General features: G+C 43.2%; 5 protein-coding genes and 1 non-coding gene across 9 annotated transcripts in view; 4 read left to right on the top strand and 2 right to left on the bottom strand.

The window, feature by feature from the left end:
- LOC143214222 (uncharacterized) overlaps positions 1 to 8,134 on the top strand; it is a 32,229-nt gene extending 24,095 nt beyond the window's left edge. Inside the window, exon 2 of the mRNA XM_076434972.1 lies at positions 272 to 8,134. Coding sequence (XP_076291087.1) covers positions 324 to 1,679 — 1,356 coding nt within the window. The 5' untranslated portion in view covers positions 272 to 323 and the 3' untranslated portion in view covers positions 1,680 to 8,134. The remainder of the gene's footprint in view (positions 1 to 271) is intronic.
- LOC143214207 (polypeptide N-acetylgalactosaminyltransferase 3) lies at positions 8,129 to 16,225 on the bottom strand. Of its 2 annotated transcripts, none has more exons than XM_076434949.1 (11): positions 15,260 to 16,225; positions 14,842 to 15,169; positions 14,372 to 14,481; positions 14,131 to 14,311; positions 13,892 to 14,061; positions 13,633 to 13,800; positions 13,428 to 13,527; positions 12,935 to 13,344; positions 12,713 to 12,855; positions 12,355 to 12,621; positions 8,129 to 11,991 (listed from the first exon to the last, which is right to left on the bottom strand). In XM_076434949.1, exons 2-11 carry the CDS (start codon positions 14,973 to 14,975, stop codon positions 11,863 to 11,865), a joined length of 1,812 nt encoding a protein of 603 aa, XP_076291064.1. In that variant the 5' UTR covers positions 14,976 to 15,169; positions 15,260 to 16,225; the 3' UTR covers positions 8,129 to 11,862. The 2 variants fall into 2 exon arrangements, with proteins under 2 accessions (XP_076291064.1, XP_076291060.1); XM_076434945.1 differs by having other exon boundaries at positions 14,842 to 15,149.
- Sec31 (COPII coat complex component secretory 31) lies at positions 16,089 to 22,478 on the top strand. The gene is made up of 13 exons (XM_076434888.1): positions 16,089 to 16,377; positions 16,726 to 16,938; positions 17,019 to 17,439; positions 17,516 to 17,761; positions 17,842 to 18,135; positions 18,533 to 18,901; positions 18,969 to 19,086; positions 19,172 to 19,477; positions 19,628 to 20,670; positions 21,314 to 21,388; positions 21,446 to 21,688; positions 21,763 to 21,834; positions 21,911 to 22,478. The coding sequence occupies exons 2-13, from the start codon at positions 16,736 to 16,738 to the stop codon at positions 22,097 to 22,099; spliced, it is 3,579 nt and encodes a 1,192-aa protein (XP_076291003.1). The 5' UTR covers positions 16,089 to 16,377; positions 16,726 to 16,735; the 3' UTR covers positions 22,100 to 22,478.
- Ints10 (integrator complex subunit 10) lies at positions 22,421 to 25,930 on the bottom strand. Of its 3 annotated transcripts, XM_076434935.1 has the most exons (9): positions 25,538 to 25,930; positions 24,934 to 25,172; positions 24,783 to 24,850; positions 24,454 to 24,697; positions 23,755 to 24,262; positions 23,364 to 23,680; positions 23,119 to 23,283; positions 22,787 to 23,045; positions 22,421 to 22,715 (listed from the first exon to the last, which is right to left on the bottom strand). In XM_076434935.1, the coding sequence occupies exons 2-9, from the start codon at positions 25,087 to 25,089 to the stop codon at positions 22,549 to 22,551; spliced, it is 1,884 nt and encodes a 627-aa protein (XP_076291050.1). In that variant the 5' UTR covers positions 25,090 to 25,172; positions 25,538 to 25,930; the 3' UTR covers positions 22,421 to 22,548. The 3 variants fall into 3 exon arrangements, with proteins under 3 accessions (XP_076291050.1, XP_076291045.1, XP_076291054.1); XM_076434930.1 differs by having other exon boundaries at positions 24,934 to 25,930; XM_076434939.1 differs by lacking the exon at positions 25,538 to 25,930 and having other exon boundaries at positions 24,454 to 24,680; positions 24,783 to 25,076.
- Positions 25,931 to 26,508: 578 nt separating this feature from the next.
- On the top strand, positions 26,509 to 26,580 carry Trnad-guc (transfer RNA aspartic acid (anticodon GUC)). The gene has a single exon. It is a non-coding gene; the product is annotated as a tRNA-Asp (tRNA).
- On the top strand, positions 26,534 to 27,841 carry Rpb11 (DNA-directed RNA polymerase II subunit RPB11). Its single transcript, XM_076434982.1, has 4 exons — positions 26,534 to 27,144; positions 27,231 to 27,320; positions 27,397 to 27,571; positions 27,646 to 27,841. The coding sequence occupies exons 1-4, from the start codon at positions 27,092 to 27,094 to the stop codon at positions 27,679 to 27,681; spliced, it is 354 nt and encodes a 117-aa protein (XP_076291097.1). The 5' UTR covers positions 26,534 to 27,091; the 3' UTR covers positions 27,682 to 27,841.
- The last annotated feature ends 46 nt before the right edge of the window (positions 27,842 to 27,887 follow it).

Below are 27,887 nucleotides of genomic sequence, written 5' to 3'. Positions count from 1 at the left end.
AATATTTTTGAAAGTAAATTCGACTAGGCTCTATGAAATGATATTGTGGATGCCTCCGTCAACTCTAAAGTGAGACTGTTCCTGCCTTCTAGCTAGAAATGTGACGTTTTTCTAGCACGTGGAAGCCAACAAAACGCATCTGTCACTATTCCAACTTCAAAATCATTATTTTCATGTCATTGTTCTTGCCGGGGCGCGACATGCTGTATTCTTATTGAATACGAAGAGGAAGGAAAGCAGAAGCTAACGGGTGCCGCTGTTTGTTTCGCAGGTCACCGCGAGCCGCCAGCAGGAGCCAGGACAAGGGTGACAGAGGCGGTGTGATGAGCGGATATCTCGGTAGCATCACCCTGCCCCCGACGCTGCACGACCCGAAGTATCCTCCAGCCATGCGGGAAAAGGATTCGAGTCCTCGAAAGATGCCGGGCCACATCAGCCCGAAGCAGGCTAGCATCTACCCGCTGAGCGTCCGCGTGCCGGACGTCGAAGAGCTGCCGTACGACTTGAGCCACGGACACGGTCGTGGCCTATCGAGTCCGACGAACCAGCAACACCAGCAGCAACAGCCGCACATGAGTCCCGCGGCTAGGCCGCCGCAGCCTCACCATCAGGACGAGTTGGATTGCGAGCCGTTGGATCTTCGCGTGGATCACAAGAAGGAGCGGCTGCGGGACGAGAACCAGAACGAGATCGAGGTGCTGAACCAGAACAGCTTGGGCACCGGTCTGCCTTATCACACGGTGCTGTTCCCTCAACACCACGCCGTCCATCCGTTAGTTCTGGAAGCCATGTACCGGTCCCACCACCACGGTTCACCGGTCCCGGACCTGCCCAAGATCCAGGTCAGAGCCCTGCCCACGATGGTGCCGTTGCCACCGAACAGATTCTCCTCGACGACATCCTCCACATCGTCCTCGTCCTCCCAAGCCGTCGCGAGGATACCCAGCCCCACTGTACCACCCCAACAACAACCCCAACAACCGCAAAGTCACCCCAATCAACAACAACAGCAGCAACAGCAACAGCAAACCGCCTCAAACTTACCACCGTATTCCATCAGCGTGCAAGCCGGCCTGAAGCCGAAGGACAGATACTCGTGCAAGTTCTGCGGCAAAGTGTTCCCCAGATCGGCGAACCTGACGCGGCACCTGAGGACGCACACCGGCGAGCAGCCCTACAAGTGTAAATACTGCGAGAGATCGTTCAGCATCTCGAGCAACCTGCAACGCCACGTCAGGAACATCCACAACAAAGAGAAGCCGTTCAAGTGCCCGCTCTGCGAACGATGTTTCGGCCAGCAGACCAATCTCGACAGACACCTGAAAAAACACGACGCCGATGGACCGACGATACTCGACGAGGTTCGCTCGAGGTACCATGGTCAGTTGCCTCGGGCGGACGAGTCTTATTTCGAGGAGATCCGAAGCTTCATGGGGAAGATCACTTCCCAGAGACAGGGGATACCCTATTTTCCAGGGTTGCTGGGACACGGGGCGGATGATTTCAGGAACGACAAGCAACAGCTCCAGCTGGAAGAGAAGAGGGGCGACTCTTCGTACTTCAGCGACAGAGATAACCTCAGCTCGAGGTCGAGCAGCACCGCCAGCAGACCGGAGAGCGTGCAAGAGGAGCAGAGGGAAGTCAGTTCACCGCCATTGTCGCCCGGGAACAACACCTGAGCCGAACTCGGTAGTTTGCGAGCCGATTAGTCGAAGATCGAGGCGTCTTTGCGGCGGCCTCTCTGACCGAAAGTCCGGGTCCGAGCCTGGTTCACACCAGGCCACTTCCTGTCGAGCCTAGAATTAGTGTTAGGAAAAGTCTTTCAGAAAACTGGCTGCAACAGACTCTTTTGCCAACCGTCCGCTGCGAGTGGCGACGGGAACGGGAAGAAGCGTGCCGGGAGAACGTCCTCCGGGACGAGGAGTCTAGATTAAGTAAACGATAATGTTGACCTAAGCACCGATCTTTCACCGCCTTGCCTCGATAGCTGTCGCTGGTTCCCGGAAAGCTTCCGACAGGGTAGAGTTCATATCATTCCGACGGTGTTAGTCGCGCGAATTCATTTAAGAAGAAACGACAGAGTCGAGAAACAACGCGACAGTTATCGAAGCATGGCTGTCCGGTCGTTCGTTCGCGGAGTAGAAACAGTTCCGATTTTCGATCGCGTCTAATGGATTCTCGAACGGCTTCGATCTCGGTCGAACTGGTCGCCGCAAGAAAACGACACTTGCCCAGGTTTACGAGCTAGAAAGTGAATTTCATCCGGGGGCCGAAATAAAACAGAAATCGACGAGCGGAATCGGCGCCGTTTCCTCTCGGAGCCCTCGAAGAAGTTCGACGGCCTCTCCGGTTCAGCCATTAAGCACTCGTCGTTAGAGAAAATCGAAAGACCCGGGGATCGAAAAGGGAGACGACGGCGTTTCCGCGTGAAAGTCGTCCGCGCCGATGGAATTCGACGAGTCGGAGCCGTGATATCGCGTTGCAGATTTCGTGGGGAACGTGGGAAACAGTGCGGGTTGATCCGCGTGGACATGGAAAAGCCAGCTTGCTTCCTGCCGACGATGATCAGCGAAAAGGAGGAGGAACGATCCTATTCCTCCGCTCGATGAAAACTATACCTGGGGCGAAACGATCTAATCGCCTTCCTTGACTCTCCGCTGGCACTTTCTAACCGGGAGGTGCTTCGACCTTGGCAGCAAGTGGTTTACTTTGATTAACGATACTTCTACCGCGGTTTCATGTACACCCGTTTCGACTTATTCTTTTACGTAGAGTCACACCCACCGATCATCCTGTGATGCATCCTGATTACTAGACTGTGGGGATCTTTATGGAAAATTTAGAAGTGTTAACACGTGATATGAGTCTGTTTTTTTCACCGTTATCAGATCGAGGGATTTGAGGAATAAATAGTGGAGGAAATGCTACAGTGAAAACCTGAATGACATCACGAAGCTGTAGTGTAGTCTGACCCAGTGACGTCGATTCGTGCTGAGGGTGAAAATCCTAGACTGCGGATTTTATGCATTTATGGCAAAAATGAGTATGTGCAATTTAAAGCAGTGGACAGATTGAAAGAATTTACAAATATCAATGTACTTGTTTCAGTTAATTAATATCATTAGAGGAAATACTACATTTCTATTTGGCTCCTACGTTTTACAATTTATGAAGACAATTTTTATTTTGCATAATGATCTACCTATCACAATCTATCCCTTCTTTTCTTAATAATTGTATAACTGTTATATAACTTTTGCTACGAGTGCATAAAGATCTGCAGTCTTGTGACCGGAACGCGTCAAGAAAATCGCGTCTTGACGCGCAACAGAAACCGTAAGAAACACGGTTGATAGAGAACGTGTTAATTACACGAGTGAGATCTGGATCGAGTCATCTAAATGGTCACGTGTCTCGCGCCTAGAGTCAAGGAAGACGAAGGGAGTAGTTCGACGATGACTCGCGGCTGCAACAGATCGGCTCGTGGCTCCCGGCGCAGATATTAGGTGGCAATTTATCGGTACTTTCTACCTTGCTCTCAGACGTTCACCGCAAGTAGCGCAGGTGTGGAGGCTGTGCCCGCTCTGTCGAGCAGATCCTCTTGACCTTGGTAAACGCGAGCGAGCTGGTAACTGCGGGCCGGAAACGCGGTCGAAGAAAGGTGTGCACACACGACCGCGTCTTCTCGTTCTACGCGAAGGGTGTGCGCGCTCGCCGGCACAGGGAAAATCAGATGGCCGATAGAACCTGGGGAGTTCAGTGACGCGTGAGAAACGATTCGCGCTTTCTAGCTTGGAATGCCGGTGTTCTTCGAAATTGCGAGAGACGCGGAACGCGACCCTGTTCGAACACGCCGGGGCCTAAGGATTCGAATGATCGAGCTGCAACAGAGACGACTATGTTTTCCATCGACGCTGTTGGTTAGAGGATCGCGACGTTGATCGAATACTTAGGGGTTTCGCGTTTCATGCAAGCGCCCTTCATATCATCGTGCACTTTTTTTGCTTATGGCAAACGGAGGGACGAAGGACTCGGTTTCCTTCGACACTGTTGACCAGAGGATCCGTGAATCGCGACCCTGATTGACTCTACAGGAGCCTAAGGATTCGAATGATCCAGCTGGAGGAGAGGAACGTCTCCGCCGGTCAGAGGATGAATCGCGGTGAATGGTGCTCTTCAAAATCCATTTTAAGACCGGCCGATTTCGAAAGGTTGATCGATGCAAGATCGATCGTAAACGCCAGGTGTGACTAAGCTTCTGCGCGAGATCTCTATCTTTCTCTCTCTCTCTCGCTGTTGTTTTTCTCGTTCTTTTTCTTTCTCGGTCTCGATCTCCTCTCGGGTGAGGTCGAGAGAGGATGGCCAGGCCCTGTTTTTCTTGCTTCACGCATACGATCCCGGCCGACGATGGCCTCGGACCTCTCTTGCGTTACACTTCTGCCACGCCCCGATCGGACGGGCAAGCTCATCGCGAAAGTGAAACGCAATAAAGGAGCCACGCCGAGGCGAGAGAGCGATCTCGACAACCATGAAACGCTTTAACCGAGAGATACCACGGGAGAAGGAAAGATCTCGGACGTGGCCGCGACCGAGAGAGAACTACGGACACGGAGCACACGCGCACGTCGATCCGAGACCTCGAAGCTTGGAAATCGATTTCCTATCGCGGCCTCCTACGATCAGCAATTAAATTTTGTTCCTGCATTCCTCGCGAACGATCTGCCACCGCCATCTTCAGTTTTATTAACTAACTGCGGCGATTTCTGTCGAATCAAATGAAGCACCGCGATCGAATTTTGTTACAGAATCTTTTTTGAACGCATCGCTTCTGACATCTTCATTTTAAGATATTCTATTTAGAAATCGATGTCGATCGCTTCTCTCAAACGAACCAGCAATTTGATCTTGAGTTTATCAATTAGACTATCAGGTATTAATTCAGTCGATTTCCGCGGAGTTTACATCGCAGTGAAGATTATTAGAAATCGATTTCCTCTTGCGGCTTCCTACCACGACTAATCCGCAATTATATGTTGTTCCTGAATTTTTCTCAAACGTACCAGCAACGTGATGTTCACTTTATCAATTAGACTGGTTAATATGAACCTTTCGCTACTGTCAGTAATTATATTGATTCCCGTGAAGTCATATTATTAAATTCAGCACGCTTCCCGCCATCAGGACTTTTCAACAGAAAGGAAAAACCGCGATCGAACTTCGCTCCCTGATTCATCTCAAACGTCTACGTAGCACAATCTCTATTTTACCGATTGGTTTAGTTATTATGGATCTTCTGCTGCCCCTTGTGTTTATTCTGAAACACTCCACGTCTTTCTCTATCTATCTATCTATGTGTCTCCGCCTCTAGGATTTCCATGCTCTGAAATTGCGAAACGATTCGCAGGAATGCTCAGGAACGTTTACGGAATCGCCGAGCGTGTCGATACGATAACAATCGGCGTAGACGCACAATCGCCGCCGGTTTCCACGCCCCGCGATCCTCGCCGACCAGATCCCCGTCGACGGGAAAAAGGCGAGAAAAAAGAAATACACAGAAGAGTCGCGAAATTTCGCGGGGAGGGACGAGGCCGAGAGGAGCTTATCCCGCGAAATCGCGCGTTCTCACGTCCGCGCGCCGCGTTTTTCGTCCTCATCTCGTTCCAGTTTACACGCGTGATTTCACTGGTCGCCGGCTCGTGGACAGGTCGGGCCGATTCGAATTGCGACAGCCTGCTAGAAGGAGAAAAGAAAGCGAACGCGAGAGTACCTGACGAGAACGGAAAATCAAAATGGCTCCGCCTTGTCCGACGTTCGCCGGAAACGCTGCTCCCTCGTCGATTGTTGATCATCCGCGAGCATTCAAACCTGGAACTGTGACTCAGCGGCAATTTGCAGCAGCTTTTGAAACGAAATGTTGAACCTACTGCAAGTCGGATCTCCCACTGATCGCTCACCTTCAAAGCTCAATGTGCTCGAAGCTCGATACACTTCGAAGCCCACCAACTTTCCCTCAAATTATCCCCGACGCCTCAGACTCGTCGTTCCACGGATCGTCTTCGATTCCCGAGCAGGAATCTGACCGTTCCCCCGCGTTTCCGTAATGTCCCACTCGTTGAAACGCGAACTAGAGTGTAGATGTAACGTAACAAGTGTACCCGAGCGAGAAACGCGTACCTATAGCTGCTAGAATTCGAATCGAGGCTCAATTTAGTTAGTCGATGTCGCGCGAACATGTTAATTCCTGGCGCGTGGACAAGTTCCTGCATCACTGTCTAATCTTGCTAAGAGACGTAATAAAACGTGAAGAGAGAATCTTCAGTTGCAAATTTTGGAACTCGTCGACGCGCTCGTATGAAATGCAGCTGATTCCGCGAGCGAGCGTGCGATCTTGGAAAAAAGTCCTTTTGCGAAGCCGTCCTGCGTTGTTAGACACGATGTGGAATGGGTATCGTGCAGCAATCAGTCCCCGGGTGGGCGTGGTCTCAGCGCCCTCGATTCCGACGAATCCAGGAAAACATTCCACAGGGCATATCCTTCGCGTAGATCTTTCGCATCTTCGAAAATCTAGCTCCGAATACCGCGATGCCATCGGAGGAAGAAAAAGCCATGTTCCTTGCCCCGAGTGGGCGTGGCCTCACAGAGTAGAACCTGCTGTACGCTGTCCATTCCGACATGGTGTCGCGCATTCGACGCTCCGACCCCTACGAATTGATAGTCAGCCGCGTGCGAGATGTACCAAGCGCGAATTGCGAAGAATACGTTTAATTTTGATATACAGTATATACGGATATATGTATACAAATCGATCTATATAGATATAATATATATATACATATATATATACAAAGGAGTATGTAAATTGTACCACGATTGTGATTTGACCGAGGTTACCGAGTTATACGTATTTACTGTTTAGCCACGAACGCGACGCGCCGCGCCGTGGGCCAACAAAGCTGTCCGAGCGCTCGTTACCTTTCTGAACCGCTAGATCGTAAGCTAGATCGCGCGACCGGGATCCACGAGACCGTAGCTGACCTTAGTCAAAGTTATTCGCGGCGTGTCCGTCTCGTTAAAAAATCCCTCGACCGGATCTCGCGTTTTTCCTCCACTCTCAAGCTTGAATTCGTCTTCGAGCCCCTATATTAGCACTTTCGGGACAAGTCTTAAAAATGTCTAGTAAGAAGATTAGAAGAACACCATGCCGTCGATCGACGGCCATTCTTCAAACTTTACGACCGTTCTTACCACAAGGCCGACGTTCTGTCCCGAACGTGTCAAGCTGTGTCCACGTTTGTTACCACGCCTTGCTACCGTTACTCGTGAGCTCGTCAATGCGGTAACGAGGCTCGGTTCCGGACCCATTTTTAGTTTAATTTCATCTGTTTATGCTACTAGTTTTTGCAATTTCCCACCGTTACCTTCCGAGCTTCGGAAGCCGTGCACGAAGTAACGGTACGCGGGTACGTGTCACCGTACAGATTTCTTATTACTAGACTGCGAACCTTTATGCATTTATGAAGAGATTGGTCGAGTGAAATGTAAAACAGTAAAGGGCTAAAAAAAATTTACGAACATCGTAATGTTGTTTTTAATCTAACAAAGTCATTACGAGATGAAATCAACTTTTATTTTATTTCTGCTTCCCACAATCAATTCAGAACTTTATTATTTTGCATAAAGATCTGCGGTCTTACCATAAAGATCTCGCGGTAATAATAATAAGCTTACGGTGAGAAATGTGGAGATAGCTTCAGCGAATTTTCTTTGGACCTGAAACTCATGAAAACGCGGAATTGTGGATCGTCCATCGACGCTTAGGGACGTCCTGAAAATTCCTGCACCGTTCTTTTTGAGAAAATTAGAGAACTTTCAGGACGAACCGATGCAGTATCTATCGAACGATCAACCGTTCGTAGCTCCTACTTCTCGCGCGCAACAAACACTGTTTAGCCCCGTAGTCGCGCGTCCCGTAGCATAGTGGCGAGTGTATATATGTTCATATGTAATATTCGAATAAAGAAAATACATGTACACGTATATGTACGTATACGTATATATGTATAATGTATAGGATGTATGTATATGTATAAATATATGTGCACAACGTACACGTAGAAGATACATTTCAAAGGAACTTTCGTCTCGTGCTTGCGTTTACTTTCTCCGCCCCCTACCACGATCGTTCCAGCCTTTCATTAAACTCCTCCATTTCTTCCTCGCCCCGTTTCAACATCCTTCGCGTTTCCTGCACTCGATTTGTTTCTTTCGGAACGCTCCATTCGAACAACAAGAGCAAAGACTCGTCTTTAAACGTTTCTGTGATCGACTGCAAAATTCTGCGCTGATGTTTCGCCCATTTTACACTTCAATTCGATCACTTTTACTTTAAAACACAATACAATTGTAAGAAAATTCAGAATCTTCGATCGACGTGCATAAATAGAATACAATCTATCCCAGCGTGGAGATCACGACATATCAAAGCGGAAAAATTGTTAAACTAACAAGAAAATTGAGACTTGTCCATCAATCATGAAAAACCGACAGCGTCAATAAATTTTCTACATTCTTACTGCTTCGTATTCTTATTAGAAACGCATAAAATCCACACTCTACTAACAATAATTTATTTATCCACGCATTTATCGACGTGCAACCACTTAATGCATTTACGGCGAGTAATAAAATACAAAGTAACGTGTTCGCAATGTTTATGTTTCGTTCCGACGAGTCTTCCAGTGTTTCTTTTTGATAACTGTAGTTAACGTCGCACTGACTGCTATCTGTTATTAGCGACCACTTTAACATTTCAAGATTCATTAGTACCATAGCGTTCACGAGTTTTGTAGCACAATTTATTTCTTAATTCCATATTAGCGCATCCGTTGTTGAAACATACTTGTTAGCTTTTCGTTGTTGAGGTTCTTTTTAGTGGCTTTAAGTATGCTGTTCGTGGATGTTGTTTCATCAAGGGTGGTATAATAACAACTTCTGGCATTTTCGTAAAGCAATTTTTAAATATTTGTGCAAAATAGATCCTAAGATCCTATCTGTTCTACTAGTACGAAGTTATTAATCGATTCTATCAAGAGCCGTCTAAAAATTTTGGAGGAAAATCGGTTTCACTTCAAGCCAATGGTAAAACTAAACTAAAAATCGATTTCCCAAGAAGCCGGAAGTCTTACCAACGCATCCACTTTTGCAGAACATCCTGTTTCCCGAAGAATGCCTGTATAAATCACGGTGGTCTCGCAAAACCGGCCAATCCACGTTGCCCGGAGGATGACCCCGGTTTCCAGAAAATGATCCCAGTCGTCTAGAAACCGTAGCAGCAATTAACACGAGAAACTAGTCGGTCGAGGGTCATCGGTGTGTGAGAACCGGAACAGCTGGTCGCTGGATGACCGCGACGACAGAATTGATGCGAATGACGCCGAGGACCGTCCGGTCGAAATGCCCGCGGAGCGTGCCCGATGATCTCGATTAAAATCGTATTCCGTCGCAATAAAATCGTCGCAACAACACGTTTTTTTCGTCCATCCGCCAGGCACTGCTATAAATCATCGACGGATGACGGTTTTTGCCATCGGTTCTCAATCCACGTTCCGCGTTCTCTCTCCCTAAGAACGACGTCCTTTACCGCGGTGACGGAAGACTGTTATTCTCAAAGCGCTTTTACGATCCTCTCCGCCGGTTTTTCATAACCGGCAATTCGCGAACGATATTCAAACGCGTCAATATACACTCCCGTTCAAAAGTATGTGCACACTTTGTTGCAAGTATAATTTGTCCTTAAATTCTACAGTTTAATCATTAAAATCGCTTGAATAAATAAAACTTTCTTTGGTACTGTTTCAATTTACGATGAGCCATTAGCGTGGTCTGCTGTCTTCTCAAGACAATAATAACAATTATTAGTGAGATATCGAAATTGCGGGAGTGTAAATATCATAGACATAAAAACAATTTGCTAAAAGTGTTAAACAAGTTTTAAAAAGATATTTAAAGTGGGTACCCGGTTATCGACATAAGGGTTGAAAGAAAAAATTTCGAAATATGAAACTCACATACTTATTATTAAAATATATTCTCTAGTACTGTGTAAACTAGACCAAAATAACAAATACCTGAATTGCAGCAAACTGGAGTGACGAAGAAATTAATTTTCTTACGCTGAAAATAATATAACACTATTTTTAAATTTTTCTAATATTTTTACTGTTTCAAATTACACCTACTCATTTTTGCCATATATGATAACTGCATAAAATCCGCTGTCTACTCATCCAAGATTCGTATAAAAATTGAACGTGTTGTCCACATACTTTTGAGCGGGAGTGTATAAATAGTCACGCGTGATTTTCTTGCAAGCGATGATCTTTGACGCACCCCTGCGCGCATTATACTTTCAACTCCGACGTATCGGGAATTCATAGCTCGTCTTTTTCCTGTTTTTCTAGCCGGTTTTTCGAGCGAGCGACTTCGATTCGAAGGCGACTCGGAACGATCCACGCCTGTCCTCGGAGGATGCGGTTCCCTCGCTCGCTCGCTCGCTCGCTCGACACGCGGGAAACGTTACCGATCCATAAATAAAGGCTCACTCATCTCAGCCAAACTTGGCCTGCAGGTGATCGTGCAAACCGAACGAGAGACTAGGCCGCTCCGAGCTAAGTGGCTTCTTGGCCTCGCCGAGGACGCGACTTTGACCCACATATCGGCAAAACCACGACAGACTGCCTGACGGATCGCTGCATGCTCGAAATGTCTCCGAATCGAATTTTTCCCTGATCTACCAAAACTACCATCGTCCACTTACCGATCACCAAACTTCCTGTAAACCTGCTGCTACCACCTCCATTTATTGAAACGATTTTAAACCCAGCCGTTATTAATTTTATTCTGATACACCGAAACCGCAATCTTCGATTTACCGATCACCAAACTTCCCCAAAGTGAATACGTTTTGCATCCATTAAATAAACAGTTTGTAACTTGTTTAGCACATATTTTTCTGAAAAAACTCAGAAATGCATCGAGTTGCCCCGGTCTCCCCTGCTTTTGTAGAACGTGTAGCTTCTCTGAGCACTTCTGAGCGGAATATTAATATTAGAATTCGGTCATGCACACGTAAGCCGAACAGAAACGCAACCTCGACGACGGTGACAATAAAGATGATTCGTCACATACAGCCTCAGCTGGATGAATCACTGTGAGCATCATCTTCTCCGGAATCGACGAAGAACGAATTATCCATGTAAGGAGATTCTAAATTAGTCCGCGAACAGACATGTCCGCGACACACGTGCGCTCGTCGCGAGCATCGCCAAACTGGTCGATCGACCGATCAGTAGTTTTTCTCCCATTATACACAAAGATCCTGTCGGCAGGATTTCGTTTCTACGGCCATCAATTACGCATAGAACGCTCGGTTCTATAAATATGAATGTAATTGCGACTTTCAACGAGGGCGCGCGATTAAAAATAGCGGAGAGGAGAATGCCTTGAGATTAATTCACAGTTTTCTACAGGTGTTACGGACGGTTTATTTACAATGAGTTATGCATCCGCGTGTAGAAAAGTAAAAAGTGGTGTGTACAATAGTCTAAAAGTGTCTTAACACTAAACCTACCGCGGTAATAATGGTTCGTTCTTTATTTTACAGTTGTTGGAATGATAAAAACGTTTCGATGGAAGATGGTTTTATAAATCTCATGATTCCAGCACGAATAATAAATCACCTACCTTTTACAAGGCGACACGCATCGCGCCGCTTGTAGTGCTCGGTCTACTGCTCATTTTCGGTTTTGATAGCATGCTCGCCGATCGTCAATAGTATGAGTTACTTAAGAAGAATACTGGTGGTCATTTCCATGGGACTGGTTCCAGCAGCCACTGCTGCTCCACGGTTTTTGCACAGTCGGCTATCACAGGACCTCCGTCATCGCTCGCTTGTAAACACATGCCCGATGGAACGTGTAAAAATGTTTTTGCCTGGACAAACGTTTATTGGTCATTAGTAGACAGCGGATTAGAATAGATGTAATTTAAAACACTAAAAATAATAGAAAAATTATAAACTCTGTTATATTATTTTCAACCTATTCAATATAATAAGAAAGAAATTTCTATTTCACTCCTGTTTGTTGCAATTTATAAAAAAAATGTTTATTTTGGACAAAGATCCGCTGTCTAGTCAAAGCGATAGGTCAGATAAAGTGTTAGAACCTGTCTTCTTAAAATATGATGGAGATACTGAGTCCATATCTTGCACCATTTAATTAAAACAAATTAAATAGATATCTTTATTGTATCCTAAGAAACCAGTTCTATCCAGCTTCTATTCCGGCGACTTACTTGCTTGTCGTATTCCCACTTCTGCCGTTTGCTGCCACTGCACGCCATAATTTTAACCTTTGGTGTCTTGTGCTGCATGTCGTGCTCCGGAGCGTCCAAGCAAACGCTCTCGTCGGTCATCACAACACCGCTTTCGGCCATCACGAACATTTGACTAAGTATCGGCCTAGGAACGCAGTCCTCTAAGACCGCGTAACCGGAGGGTTGCGAGTAAGTGCCCTTCGCAGTCGGTCGCATAACGCATTTCTTTGTTGGGAGATGCACGATCTAGAAATGATGCCATTGGTTCCGATTAGAGGTGTACAAGATTTCCGAAATTTTCAAGAACCCGATCCGACATTTTCAACAAGAGTCCTACCCGTCCAAAGAAGCGATCGTCCTTCGGGAAAAAGTGTTCCGGCCACACGTTGTCCAGATACCACTCGAAGCTCTTGCACTGCAACCTCTTGCGCAGAGCCAACCTGGATCTAACTGGCTGCTTGTCCCTCAACCTGGCTGCCTCTAAAACAGAACAGGTCTGTTCAACACAATCGTCTTTCAAAGAATAAATCACGATTAGGATTCACCGTGGTCCAGTCACCTGGATTGAATTTGAAATAAAATTCCGCCCAATCGTCCATCCAAACCAAAGCCACTCGGGCAAGGTTCCCATACAGAATTTCTCCCACTCCTCCAGGGAAGGTGTACGGGGATGATTTTCGAAACAAGTGTCCTACGTGGGAGCAGGGGGCGATCTCAACGCTGCCTCCGCACTGCCACACCCTGAACGATAACTCTAAATTCTCTCCACCCCAAATTCTCATCTGTTCGTCGTAGCTGCCCAGCTCGAAAAAGTAGTCCCTGTTCATGGAGAACAACCCTCCAGCCATGGCTGGAGTTCGAAATGGCTCGACAATGTTCTCGCGCCTCTCTTTCAGCAGTCTGCCGTTTAATGTCAGCCAGCGGAAGTGCAAGTCCCAGTTGAATGCACCCCAGTGCAGCTCGAAAGACCTAAAACGGCAGGACGAATATAATATAAAGATCCGCAGTTTAATAATGAATCGGACGTAGATAAATCTATAAGTCTGTTTTACCGAGTGTAGCTAAAGGTGTCGTCGTTGATGATGTCGATAACTGGAGACACAACTCTTGTTCTGTTCTTAGCCACAGCTTCGAGCAACGGCTCTAACCAACCTGGAATAAATTCAAATAAATTATATTCATCCCTTAAGATCGTTTCTCTGTAACGCGCGCGCGGAGAACGTTAACCAATTCAGGTAAAGAAAAGAGCTCACCTACCAACCGTGCATTCGCAATGCGCGTCGAGGAATGTGAGAACTTCACCTACGGCTTCGTTAGCGCCCATAAGTCTCGCATTCACTAAACCTATGCGTTTCCTAGAACGAAGAACTTTAGTGGGCACTTGTAAATTCTTTACATGTTCATCTAGAGGAGCCTTCAAAAAATCTAATAGGGACAAATGAAAATTAAAATTTAGTCCTGACTAATGTTGTGAAACAAATCAATCAAATCTAAGACCACCATTGGCCGATTTTACCTCTGTCGCTGTTGTCGTCGACGAGGATAATCTCCTCTAGCAGATGCCTCGGTGATCTATCGATCACGCTATACACTGTCCTCAAAAGCGTGCTCCATGCTTCGTTATGCAAAACTATGATCACCGAGGTTCTCGGCAAACTATCCAATTTCGAATACCGAGCGGTGCAACTGCAATTTGTTCAATTAATATGTTATCGACTGCAGCTATGTTACCGACAATTAAATCAACAATGTTACCCCTTTCGTCTGACATCCGGTAGAGTACGGTTCAACGGTATTCTATCACTGGCCATCAGATTGAATCGATTGATTTGATAGAGCTGTTGCATTTTATAGAAATCCTTCCCTGGAATTAAAACCGGGCTACCGTTTTTCCCCTCGGAAGGCCGCGGATCGAACATGTTCTTGTTGATGAGATCTAGAAAGTCAAAGGCGTCGTAACGATGCGTAAACGCGATCTACAATTTCATAAGTATACCTTTCGTAATGTTCGGAGTTTTCAAAGGATCAACGGAGTCGCCGATATAATGACCCACGACCACATGTATTCCTCTGCGATCTACGTAATCCTTCTGATTCTCCAGAAGCCTGAAATTCAGAGAAATAAAAAGCTGAACGACGATTTACAACGATCCGAGGAAATCACGAAAATTTCTATCTAGGTTCCCCGAACTGGCCGCCATCGACCCCGAGAAGGGTTATCGTGAATTATCTTGAAATTAAATACTTTCTGTCGTGTTAGATGCCCTTAGAATACACAGATCTACATTTTCAATTGTCCTGATTATTTTAGATAACTTTTCACGCTGCGACCGTTGAGTTGAGAACCTCTGGTCGAATGCAACAGGTGATTATAATATATATACATGAAATTCTGAAGACGAAGAACTCGAGCTCCGAAACCGAAGAAGAATGTTTCGGAAGAATCTCTTTCCGTAGATCGCTTACCGCATTGTCATGTAGTCGCTGCGATTTTCGGGCTGCCGTGTTTTGCTCAGCCAAACCAGGAATATTCCCGCGAGCAAGGTAGCCGAAAGAACGATCGGCCACGTGCGGAACGGTCTCCTCAATCTTGGCCACATCGTCGATTCCGTCGGAAGAAAACTGTCTTCGGCTTACACTAATTTATTCGAATAGACCGGTTTATCTCATCGCGGAATTATTAGCTGTTATCGTCAACCCCGAACATCCGTTATCACGAGCTTCTCACGATGGGTCATCGTGAGAAAGGACAGAGCTTCGGTGTCCACCTTGGACTGGAAGAAATATTCATAAGCTGCAATTAAGTCAATCATGATTTCGTCAATATTCTCGTAACATCGACAACGTTACGTTCGAAATCATAATTTCTATAATACATACACACCTTTATACTTGTTCGAAGTATATCCAGGATCTAAGAAACACTTCAAAAGCTCCAGGTTCCTTCTCCGAACGATTCTGAGGTCACAAAACTTTTTCCTTTTTTCTTACATATTGAACGGAAGTATCGACGAGCTTTCGTAATTACCAGGGTCGAGATTAATTAATGAAAAGACATGGCACCACCTGCACCGATTCAACGACTGGAATGAGCTTCAAGGAATTGTTAGGACTGTTAGGACGCCGTGAATAAGACAGTGCTGTAGCAAGACAATCCGTAACCCGACCCCTTATTAAACGAGAAGACGAGTCGTTTTCCTCTTCAATTTTACATTCTCTACGTGAACCTTGAAAATGGGTTTCGCTAAAATGATGCATATTATTTCAGTAACAATAACCTCAACTATAATTATACAAGAGAGAACATCGCTATTTACATAGAAGTCAATACACATTTCACATTCTTAAGCTCGAGCCCACTGTTCTATGTTCTACGTGGGTGGTGAAATATGCAGCAGAATTTGAAAAAATGTAATAGAATGCAATGCGTGGAAACACGCGAACTGTATATAAGTACATGTATAATTGTCGCATGATGTAACAATGAAATAACGATCAACCTAATAATCAAAACAATGATTACGCAAACGTTGAACCGTAGATGTATTTAGCGTGTTACTCATAAGGCGATATACGTGGTTTTTATAAGGTTTAGTTGACGTTGTCAAATCGTTGATTAGCTCTCCTACATTCAGGGAAATATAGTAGGTACAGTCTGCTCTATATAGAAGACTGTCCTACTCGGATGGTAAAACGCTATAGAATAATTAATTCGTTCGATGCGTGTTTACTGAGCGGTTGAATATTAACCTGTAAATTTACGCGATTATATAAGCGGTTGCACTTTTCATTAATCGTCCTGCATAAACAAGGATGCGTTCGAGAGGAACAGTGGAACAGAGCAGACTGTATTAATGGACCACGGATACCGAAGAGGTCAGCACTATTCCCGACGTACGCTTCGCCACGTTGGAAGAAGTTGACGGGTGGCCACAACTCATTTGACATTAGGAATTCGTTTGCACAAATTTCGTTGGATTACTGTTGATTCACTGCAACAAGGTGAGAAAGCGTTCCGCGAATGAATAACACGTTCTCCGCTTTGCTCGGAACGAAACCAACAGTGTATACACGTAACACGTGTTAGGTTTTGATAGTGCTGGGTCGGTGAACCTTCGAATCGAGTATAACACATTTGTGATGCTATCTATTTACTTTCATATAAATAGTTTGTACTGGATCGTAATTATCAATTCAAAGTTCACGTTACAGCACACGCTTATCGGCGTGCATTTTTGTTTACGGAAACTGGCGCATTACATTTAGAAATGCTACACAACGTTCACATGGACTGATAATGAATTAGGAAAATGCTAATTGTTCGTTTCTGTGATATTATTCGCTATGTAGAATTACCAGAATGAAGGTAAAGGAGTTGCTCAAGACTGTCAACGTAGCATGGTCACCGCCGGCTCAACATCCCATATTATTGGCTGCTGGAACTGCAGCCCAGCAACTCGACGCAAGTTTCAACACGTCTGCCAGCTTGGATTTGTATTCGCTGAACTTGCAACAACCCGGATACGATTTGGAATTGAGATCCAGTGTTGCGAGTGACCATAGGTTGATAATTATTCTTTTATGTTATTTTTTTATGTTACTGGACAGCTATAGAATTGCCACCACACATATGAATTTTACAGGTTTCATAAAATAATATGGGGCTCCTATGGAAACAATCCTGCTGGTATAATCGTCGGCGGTTGCGATTATGGAATGATAAAGATTTATTCGGCTGCCAAACTGTTGACGAATGATAATAACTGTTTACTAAGCAGTCCGGATAGACATACAGGCCCAGTCAGAGCACTGGACTTTAATCCTTTCCAAGCGAATTTACTAGCAACCGGAGCGACCGAAAGTGAGATTTATATTTGGGATATCGTTAATACTGCTACTCCGATGACTCCTGGATCCAGGAGTCAGCCATTAGAAGATGTACAACATATCGCATGGAACAAACAAGTACAACACATACTTGCATCCACATTTTCACAACGATGCGTCATATGGGACTTGAGAAAGAACGAACCCATTATTAAGCTAACAGATGCAAACTCAAGAGTAATTTCATATATATACATTTTGGAATGTTTAGCTCTCTACTATGGGTCTAATATTTGTAATTTGATGGATACAGGTGCGATGGAAAGTAGTTCAATGGCATCCAGACGTTGCGACACAATTATGCCTAGCATCAGAGGATGATCAAGCTCCCATAATCGAATTGTGGGATTTAAGGTTCGCAACGTCGCCGTTAAAAACACTTCAAAATCATCAACGCGGAGTTTTATCGATCGCGTGGAACCCGCATGATCCAGATTTGCTTCTAAGCTGTGCCAAAGATAATAGAATACTGTGTTGGAATCCTAATTCGGATGCACCAGTAAGTTATGACAGTGTATTAACTGCATTAATTGCACTGTCCAACATCGATTTTCGTTTAATTTCCTTATTTCCACGCAGAACGGTGAAGTGATTTGCGAACTAGCGCAGACAAATCAATGGAATTTCGATGTTTCGTGGTGTCCGAGACATCCAGGATTAGTTGTGGGAACTAGTTTCGATGGACACGCTGCAGTTTACTCCTTATTGGGTGGACAGCAACAGATGTCCACCGAAACGTCTAACAAAATAGTTGATTCTTTTCCTGGAATGGATCCTTTCACGCAACCTCCTCCTGCGATGCAATCGGAACCAGCGGTCATATTGACAAAGGCTCCTAAATGGTTGAAGAGACCATTCGGAGCTTCTTTTGGTGTAAGCACATTTTCCTTGCTGTATGAAGTAATACATACTGGGAGAATCACTTAACGCAGTGCTCCCCAACCTTTTTATCGTCGCAGACCGGTCAACGTTTGATAATTTTACCGCGGCCCGCTGAAGGTGGGGAGGGGAGAGGGATGTTGATTGTTTATATTTCAGATTGTTCTGATTTAATCATTTTAATTTAATTGTATTTAAATAATTGTATTTAATGTTCCTTGGGCGGACCAGTACCATTTGATCCACGGACCGGGGGTTGGGGACCACTGACTTAACGTACCACTGTTTCTCTATATTTCATTTTGGGTACAGCTAAATGATTCACCCTGTATGTTGCGCATTGCATTGTACTATTGTATCAGCTCCAGATAAAAACAAAACAATTTTTTAGTTTGGTGGTAAATTGACGATATTCGAGAATCAACCCGCAGACGCCAATATGCATGGAAGTGCAAGTAGGAAAGTTATTTTGTCACAAGTGATCACGCAACCGGAATTAATACAACGCTCGAACGAATTAGAGGAGGTACTCAAAACTGAACAATACAATGAATACTGTAAAGGAAAGGCTGAGAAAACGACTGATGTACATAGAAAGAAGATATGGAACTGTGTTGCCGCATACTTCGGTGAAAATGTGACGAGGGAGATATTGGAATTATTGGGATACAATGTGGAAATGATGAACAATAAATTGAATGAACTTGTACCTCAAGAGGATATCAACAGTATCACAGAAGGTGTTGACAATCTCAATAATGTACGTTCTATTTGAATACTAAGATGAAAAATTATTTGTTCTGCATAGTGAAATGTAATTTCTTCAGGTACTTAACGGGAACATTATGGATGGAAGCGCAGCGTTCGATGCAATTGCACAAGAACAAAGCAAAAAACCTCCTATGGTTTCTCCGATAGATAATATTAAACTAAACGTTTCCAATGGTAATGTTGCATTGTAAACTGATGCGTATGTTCACTTTGCGATACGATTCTTTAATGAATGTTACCTTTATTTAATACATTGCAGATGAGGATGGGCTTATTACTCAAGCGATCCTCTTAGGAAACATTGAGGCTGCTGTGTCTTTGTGCTTTGCCAATAAGAGGTACGCGGATGCAGTGATTCTTTCGATGGCTGCTGGACCTGATTTACTGGCACGCACCCAGTACAGGTACTTTTCAGAACATACCGGAGCCGTGAATTCCCTTATTAGTTCGTTGGTCAGCGAAAATTGGGCTGACATTGTTCAGAACAGTGATATAAACTGCTGGAAAGAGGTGCTGATTGGAATATTCACCCACTCGAATCCGCAGGAACGATCTATGTTGTGCGGTGCGTACAAAACTATTGCTTATGAAATCCCATCGAAATTATTAAGAGAAGAAACAATTTCTCTTGCAATTAGTGCAGTCAATTTTTATGTTGCATAAAGATCTTCAGTCTACTAATCACGCTGATCCTAATACAAAAAAATTCTCGCAGATATGCTCGGCGATCGTCTAATATCATCGGACGATCCAACTTTGAAGGAGCAAGCTCAAATCTGCTACATTTGTTCCGGCAATCTGAACAAGATGGTAGAATCCTCGAATGTCGACATTCAGGAGGTAGTGGAGTTGGTAATGGTAATGCAGAAAGCGTTGGAGTTGCAAGGTAGCAGAGACACGCGGATAGAAGGGAAGATTGCCAGCGTTTTGTCTCAGTACGCGGAGATGTTAGCGTCCGAGGGTGATCTCGAAGCGGCGTTGAACTATCTTGGAAACAGTGAAGACGAGAGGGTCGTGATGTTGAAGAACAGACTGTGCAGAGCGTTAGGGTATATCCAAGACGTGAGGAGTAGACCGAAAACGGCGAAAATGCCATTACAAGCGAGACCATTCGAGAACGTTCCACCCACGAAACAACCATTCCCACCATCCACAAACCAATTCAATACACGGCAGCAACAACCTCTCGGGTTTCCTTCTACCAATCCTCTGCAACCACATATGCAATCACAGATGCAATCACAGATGCAATACGATCAGTACACATCTCACTCTTACGGTACTGCTCCCGTGTCTCAACCTCCTCCTCCGCCACCTCCAACCGGATCAAGCGGTGTTGGGTCTCGTCCGTCGAGTGTAGGTCCTCAAACGAGGTCGAAATATTTGATAGACCCTTCGGTGAAGTCTACTCCAAGTTATGGTCAGACCGGTTTCCCTCAGCAAACATACAGTAATCAGCAAATGCCTCCAATGTCAAATTATCCTCCACAAAATGTGTACCAGCCGCAAATTTCCATGGCTTCGAATCCATACCCTGGACAGAACTTTACAGCCGGTCTGAAGGAACCGGAACCATTCAAACCAGTTCAGCCTAGCATGATGACGCCGATGCAACAACCGACGCAATCGCAAATGTATGACCCGATTAGGACACAGCCTATGCCACAACCTCAGGCTTACGGGAATGAAAACGCGTATCAAGCGTTGCCTCAACCAGCCGGATGGAACGATCCACCTGTAGCCAAAAGCAGAATGCAGGTGAGACTGCCCAAACATTTACGGATACACGTCCGGTTGGCGTGATAAAATATCTTGTACTGATGTTATGTATATATATGCATATATAAATTCAAAAAACACAGCCTGTACTGGCATTGTACCACAAAAATGAAATGTCTGCGGAACATGCTGGTACGAGGAAGTGGAAAGCTAAACATTCGAAGAATGTAACTGTGAAGGTAGAGAACTGTCAGAGAATTGAGTGTCGTTTACACTGTTTCGTAATTATTATTGCCATTATTTTTGTAGTTTTACTGTATCTACACCAGAGTTGGGCATTATTCGAACAAACTTCCTGCATTCGTGAATTAGAAGCTAATGAATGAACCGATCTATTCGTTGTTCAAAATAATTTTGCCCAATTCTGATCTATATCCTCCATATTACTTTACTCGAGGAAATGCAGTCTAGTTGCATATAACAGTTTCATTTTCGTGTGATATTGAACGTACTAATACCATGAAACGCGCAAACACGTTTCGAGCTGCTTCGTAAAAGAAATTTTTGTGCGAGAATCATTGTGTAACATTGTACCGTGTGTACAATTCGCTAATTTGATTACTATGATGAACTAATACATGCAAACCGTAGGATGTCAGTTATAATGTTATATCATTTGCAGTTGAAACCAGAGTATGAACCACAAAATCCCATTCTGCATCCAATGAGAACTGCTGTATCGCAACCAGAGCCGAATGTGAGTAATGTTGTTTATGCAGAGTGACTCTACAGTGAAACTACGTTTCTTTCTTAGATTTTGCCTCAAGAAAAGTTCTATCCGGATGTTCAGGCACCTTATAATCCGCAACAGTATAATCAAAACGTTCCAAACATGAATGCTCAGTATGCTAGACCAGTGGAGCCACTGCAACCTGCAACAATTGCGAAAGCACTGGAGCCTGAAAAACCGAAAGCACCAATTCCAGAGCAGCATGTACATTTGAAAACAGTATTCGATGAACTGAAGAATCAGTGTTACGAGAATGCTAAAAACCCGGTAAGATGAAACATTATTCGCGCGTACGCGTAAAATTCTGCGCCAACTTACGCCTATTATATTTTTTGTCTCAGCAAATCAAAAGGAAGATTGAAGATGTGTCCAGGAAACTGGAAGGTTTGTACGATTGTCTTAGGGAAAATAAAGTACGTATTTTATTACCAGGTTTCTCGTGAAACTATCCATTTTAATTGTATATTTTTATACGTACGTGTGTTCCAGCTCTCCCAGAACACCTTGCAAGCGCTGCACCAAATATCGCAGATGATACAAAATGGGAACTACACCGGCGGTTTAGATATGCACACGCAACTGGTTTCCGGTACCGATTTCAGTCAAATATCCTCCTTCATGCCCGGTATTAAAGTATTACTTCTAAGTGCCCTTCAATTGAACGTCTACATCAGATAGAACGTAACATGGAGAACATAAACAGCGGATACTTTTATTGATTTTTATAATTTGCAATTTTATCATTCTCACCCAATCGAGATGTCTTTGTTGCATTCACTTACCGTAAACGTAACGTCGCAATAAAGAGTAGCCACAACTACTCGAGAACGAACTTCGCTGCTTAATTGTATCATAAAAATCATAGAATTTATATCGGAAACATATGGCTTGCGGAAATTCGATGAGCATGCATTACTAATCCTATACAAGGAGAGCGTATAATACGTAAAATGAAGTATTAAAGTCGAGAACATCTACAACGTTCCCATAAAGATTGTTAATCAAATTCATCCTTTTAATTACTGTGTATATAATATTAAAGTTGGGTTTGAAAAGAGATCACGTGTATATTTTGAAATAAAAAATTATATAATTTTATTCAAAATTTATTGAAAATAGGGCTGACATTACGGAACGATTAGACTGTGTAGAATGGCAGCTTTTTCGTTGAGAATAAACTTCTGTAACAGTTCGTCTAGAGGATCGATACCGTCACGGGCTGCTTGGCGCCTCATCGCTTGCTTCACTTCTTCGCGTACTCCTTTGTCAGCTCCGCGAGTAGTAATGCGCCGATCTGTAATATTTGAAGAAAACTGTAACCAGAGCAAGCGAAAATCTCTGACAAACTAATTTTACGAAGTATACTTTGTACTACTCCGGATCCGGTTGCGATGTCCAATGAAACACCGCCGCCGTGTTCAGTCCACAGATACGTTAATTCTTCTAGAATATCAACGCAAATGATGTAAGCTTGGAACAGCGGATAAGCGAAGGCTCCACGATTGACAATTCGTTCTGTAATTGTGGTTAAATTACTAGCCTCCTGTGGCCAGTCAATTTGCATTAATACCAACGCGTGTCCTATAGCCAAGTCTCCGACTCCGCCAGCCAAGGAGAAATTTTCCTATTGGGGAACATTCACAATGAATTTAATGAAAACATTCGAGGAAAAATTGATCACTCAATTTTCCAGTTACCTTTATCGCTGAAAGCAACAGTCTGCAGCAATACTGAATTATAGGAAAGCGTGCCATTGTTAAATAGTGCAAATGCCTCGCACAAGGAACCGTTAAATTGTGCGACACTTTGCCAGACACAGAAGGCAGTGCGCTAACTACTAAAACTATATACTCCAACATTCCCTTGAACAAATATTTCATACTTAGGAATACTAGCGAACAAATATAAGTTAAGGCGAAATAATATGGAAGTGTATTAATACCTTATAATCTTTTAAGAAAAAACATGTATTTGCTAAACGAAGGTGAGCAGATAAACTACCTGCTTCTTGTGATAATCTTGCCAGTACTTCGTGATGCAACCCTTTGTACATAGCTAAATCTGTTAGAAACGTGTTCAGCCAAGTATCTAATCGAAGTTGCTGATTCAATTTTGCTATCTCCCTTTGCAAGTAATCGCTACTGTGCAATAAGTCCCATAATTTTACGGCTAATGCCAGACCATTGCCGCTGTAATCTCCGTCGCTGGTTAACGCAATTCCTCCGTTATCATCTCTTTTGCGTTTTTTTAATTTCGGTTCTATTCGTCAATTCAATAAAATTTAGGTCAAAGAAGAGTTTAATTCAAAGACTATTAGAAATACAATGTCTTACCAGCAGACGAATGAACACATTCCCCGAACGCTTCTACTAAACAGTACACAGTCTCGTCGTTGGCAATGAGCGAGTTGTGTTCATTTAATATTCTCAATAATACGACCACAGAGCACATTAACAACTGCCTAACTATCAGCTCCTCGCATAAATTCGCTGCATGCACGACCGCGTATTGCTGTAATCTTTCGCAGTAAGCGTCTCTGTTCCAGGGCATGGAAAACAAACTGCCCAATTCCCAGCCCAGTTTCTTTCCAATTAACTCTACAACTTGAAACAATCTGTCCCATGGATTTTGAATCTGGTTATCTTGTGGCTGTTGTATATATGCTAAATAAAATTCAACAGCTTTGCAAAGCAGCCTTAGGCAAAGCCTTGGATTCAGTTCTACAGGTGCAGTGCCGAGAAGGGGCAACGCATCGCAAGCTAACAGTCTCCTGAACCCGTTCACCGCACGCCCTGGATGACTGTGTTTCTCTGCGGTGAGAAGAGTTTCTACTAACCGTGGCTGAAAACAGAATGAGGTAAGGCTAAAGGTGCACTAGCAAGTAACTTGCAACATTTTCTTGCGAGAGCAACTTGCAGAACCACTTGTTTGCAAACATTACAAATATATTGTTTCGCTCTCTGCAAGCAACTGTCGCAAGCAAGCTCAATTTGCTGGCAGCTATCTCAGAGAAGACAACTGAAACTACTTACTCCATGAGTGGCTATAGTTTGTGGGAATCTACGCAATAACAGAAGTAATAATTTACAATGTTCCATTGTATCTTCGCTGTGGTCAGCGGTCATAACGAGCAGCCTGTGCTGAAGTTCTTGAGGTACATGTTGGAACATCTGACACAGAAATTCTGCCTCTGGATCGCATTGTTCCAAACGAAGACAGGCTGTGACCGTTTCGATCTCCTTCCATATATCTCTGTCATCTGGAAAATTCTGAAATCTGTGCATACATTTACACAATTGTTTAAATATATGGAAAAAATTTCATACAGCTACGTAAATTATTGAATTGTTCGAATACTTACATTTCGCTAAAACATTTCGCCGCTTCTTTCACATTTTTCGACAGTTTCTCTACCCGATATGCTTCGAACTGATGAATAAATATGAAATTTTCAGTTAGCGTTCAATTACGCAGAATGTTTACAGAGGTGACAGATTAACATCTCTTCTAACCTGAACTTTTGCACTATGAGGAAATAAAGATTTTGCTGTGATCAACCATGTTTTGGCAGCGTAAATGTCAACCGGCAGTGCATCTTTTGCACGCATTATTAAATAATCCTCCTTCGATAATTGATTATTATCCGCAGTTGATGTTTTTTCCAACATCTTTACGAGAGATTCAGTTTTCTCGCAGTCTCTCCATAAATAGAATAGAACAGTCAGCTAGCGGACTGTATAAGACTGGAGCACTGAAATTGTAAAATATAACAAAGCTTCATTTATTAGTGAGCACTGCTAGAGTGCTTGAATTGTTATCTCCAACAGTCGAGTATATAAGAATTAAGAATTAAAAACATGATTCATTTGATTGTTTCTAGTAAAAATGAAGGCTACAGAATACAGAATATCTGCCGGTTTGCCCCTCCGGTGATGTATTTCCATTTCTACTGATTTCTAACATATATCTTTCAACGAAAAAATTTGTACGTATTCCTTGAACATGAGGAACATTATTCTGAAAATTTCAGGAAGGAACGCCTCGCCTCGCAGTTTCATTAAGAAAAATTGCCAAAGTATGCTCCGTATAAATGAAATATGCGCAAATTATTGTTACCGTATTGGCCATAAGGTACAGTACAAATTTGGGCAAGAATCATTTGCTTTGTTTTGTTTAGCCTTCATACAGCGCCATTTCATGCAGCGACAAAACGCTCAAATTCTTAGACAAATTTTTGTGGGAGCGTTCGTAGTTCGTAGTGTTTCGTATACAATAGCTGACAATAGCCCAATATAGCCTGCATTTTCTTGCAGATATGTATTGTGCAAGATTTCTCGCGCATGCGCGGCGATTTTAGCCTCAGTAAAGTAAAATTCTCGATAAAATTGGGTACCTTGATCACCTCGTAAAATTTTTAAAAATTGTTATGATTTGATTGTGAAAAATGAATGTATAACATGTGTATTTGTATATATTTTGTAACTCGTAGGACACGTCCTGGAGTCTTTTTGTCCGGTATTCAGTACATTCCGCCAATATATTTAACTGCCTCAGGGCTCTGGCCGCACTGCTACCGAATAGTACATACGTTACTGTTTTCTCGCGCATGCGCGAGAAAACGGGCTCAATCGAAGCACTGCGCGCATGCGCGAGAAAAGTTGCAGCCGCTGACATCACTGCACATCACTGTCCGCCAGAAATCTTGCACTTGAATGCACTTGAACGACTTGAACGTGAACGATATCTCACAATCTCACCACTGCAACTGCATATTGCAATTACTGCATCCTGATGCATACAATACTGACGCATACACGGTCACAGATGCACATATGTAGGCAAAATTCAATAGCCTATTTAGTGTCGAAAGTTTTTTCCAAATATTTCGGAAACTAAGCGGTAGCGTGTCTTGTACGTGTAATAAAAAGTTGTTCAAAATGTCGAGTTTTATGACATATTGAAAAATTATCGAAAGTAGAGAGGATGTAGCTGTTCTACAGTTTATTTCAGGGATAATTTTCATATTATTTGTGTAACAAATGAGGTACTTCTTATGTATTGTTTACTAACAAACAATTTCCGTAAAATCCTCGGTAGTATAGTGGTCAGTATCCCCGCCTGTCACGCGGGAGACCGGGGTTCGATTCCCCGCCGGGGAGGATTTATTTTTGCTAACTTACGTCGAAACTTTAAATAAATATTCGCGTAGTATTTCTAAATTTATTATATACGTTTTATCCTATCAGTAGAACATCTAGGAAAATAAATTGTCACATTTAAATTGAGTGTGTGAGGTTATATTTCGGCTGAATGAATTCTAAATACACTGAAAGATATACGAATTAGAATCTATATAAAGAGATACAATCAGTAATGATTTTAAGAATAGAATGATTCACTAAACCATTTGAGCAATGCTCTCTTCTATTTTTGAACGTTGATTTCTCGTGATTAATATTTTTAAAAGCCTCAACTGCACTGCAATGCAACTGAATGCAACATGTGTAAAATGTGTGTATTTACAAATATTTGCAGATGGCTCTGTAATCGCAACACAATTTCTTGAGACCTGTCAGTATTTTGTTGTGTTCCTGCATTCGAAATAAAATTGAATAAAGAAAACATTTGTAAAAGCATTTTTGTTGAAAGCACGTGGCAAGTTAAAGCAAGATGAACGCACCTCCTACCTTCGAATCATTTCTTCTATACGAAGGAGAGAAGAAGTGAGTATTATAATTATATTGGTTAACCTATCATTCACGAAATTACGAGGTATTTTGTATATGACTTTTGTTTAATGTTAATTTAGAATAATTAAAGAGCAGGATACTAAAGTTACCAATGCGGCAATTTTCACGGTTAATAAAGAAGATCATACACTTGGAAATATGATCCGCAAGTATGTTCGTTTTCTGTACTTAATTAGGATACGTATTAATAAATATAGATAATAATAATAATATGTTATTCAATAGTCAACTATTAAAGGATCCCCAGGTTATGTTCACTGGATACAAAGTTCCACATCCGCTAGAACACAAATTTGTGATCAGGATACAAACAACATCTGATTACACACCACATGAGGCTTTCATGCATGCAATTACAGATTTAATTGCTGAACTTTCGTTATTTGAAGAGCGTTTTAAAGTAAGGATCGATTATTATATTATTCTAAACTTTCCAGCTATAAATTATCGTACATGGTTGAACACATTTTTTAGGAAGCTGTAAAGGAAAAGAAAGAGGGCCTGGATTGAGCTATAGTTTGTCTACTTATAGTTACTAAACTATCGTGTGTATAAATTATAAATATATAACCTTATACAATCTATTTTTAAAACAACTGGTCTTAAATGAATTGAACACGGATGAGATTTGTATATACAAACGATTAAATAAAATCAAATAGAACAAAAATGCTACGTTCATTCGAAGCAACAGGAAATGTACTACGTAAAATCAA

Source organism: Lasioglossum baleicum, chromosome 1, assembly GCF_051020765.1.
Source record: "Lasioglossum baleicum chromosome 1, iyLasBale1, whole genome shotgun sequence".
NCBI classification, from domain to species: domain Eukaryota; kingdom Metazoa; phylum Arthropoda; class Insecta; order Hymenoptera; family Halictidae; genus Lasioglossum; species Lasioglossum baleicum.
The sequence above is the reverse complement of the archived record's forward strand: the minus strand, read 5'-3'. Positions and strand labels throughout refer to the sequence as shown.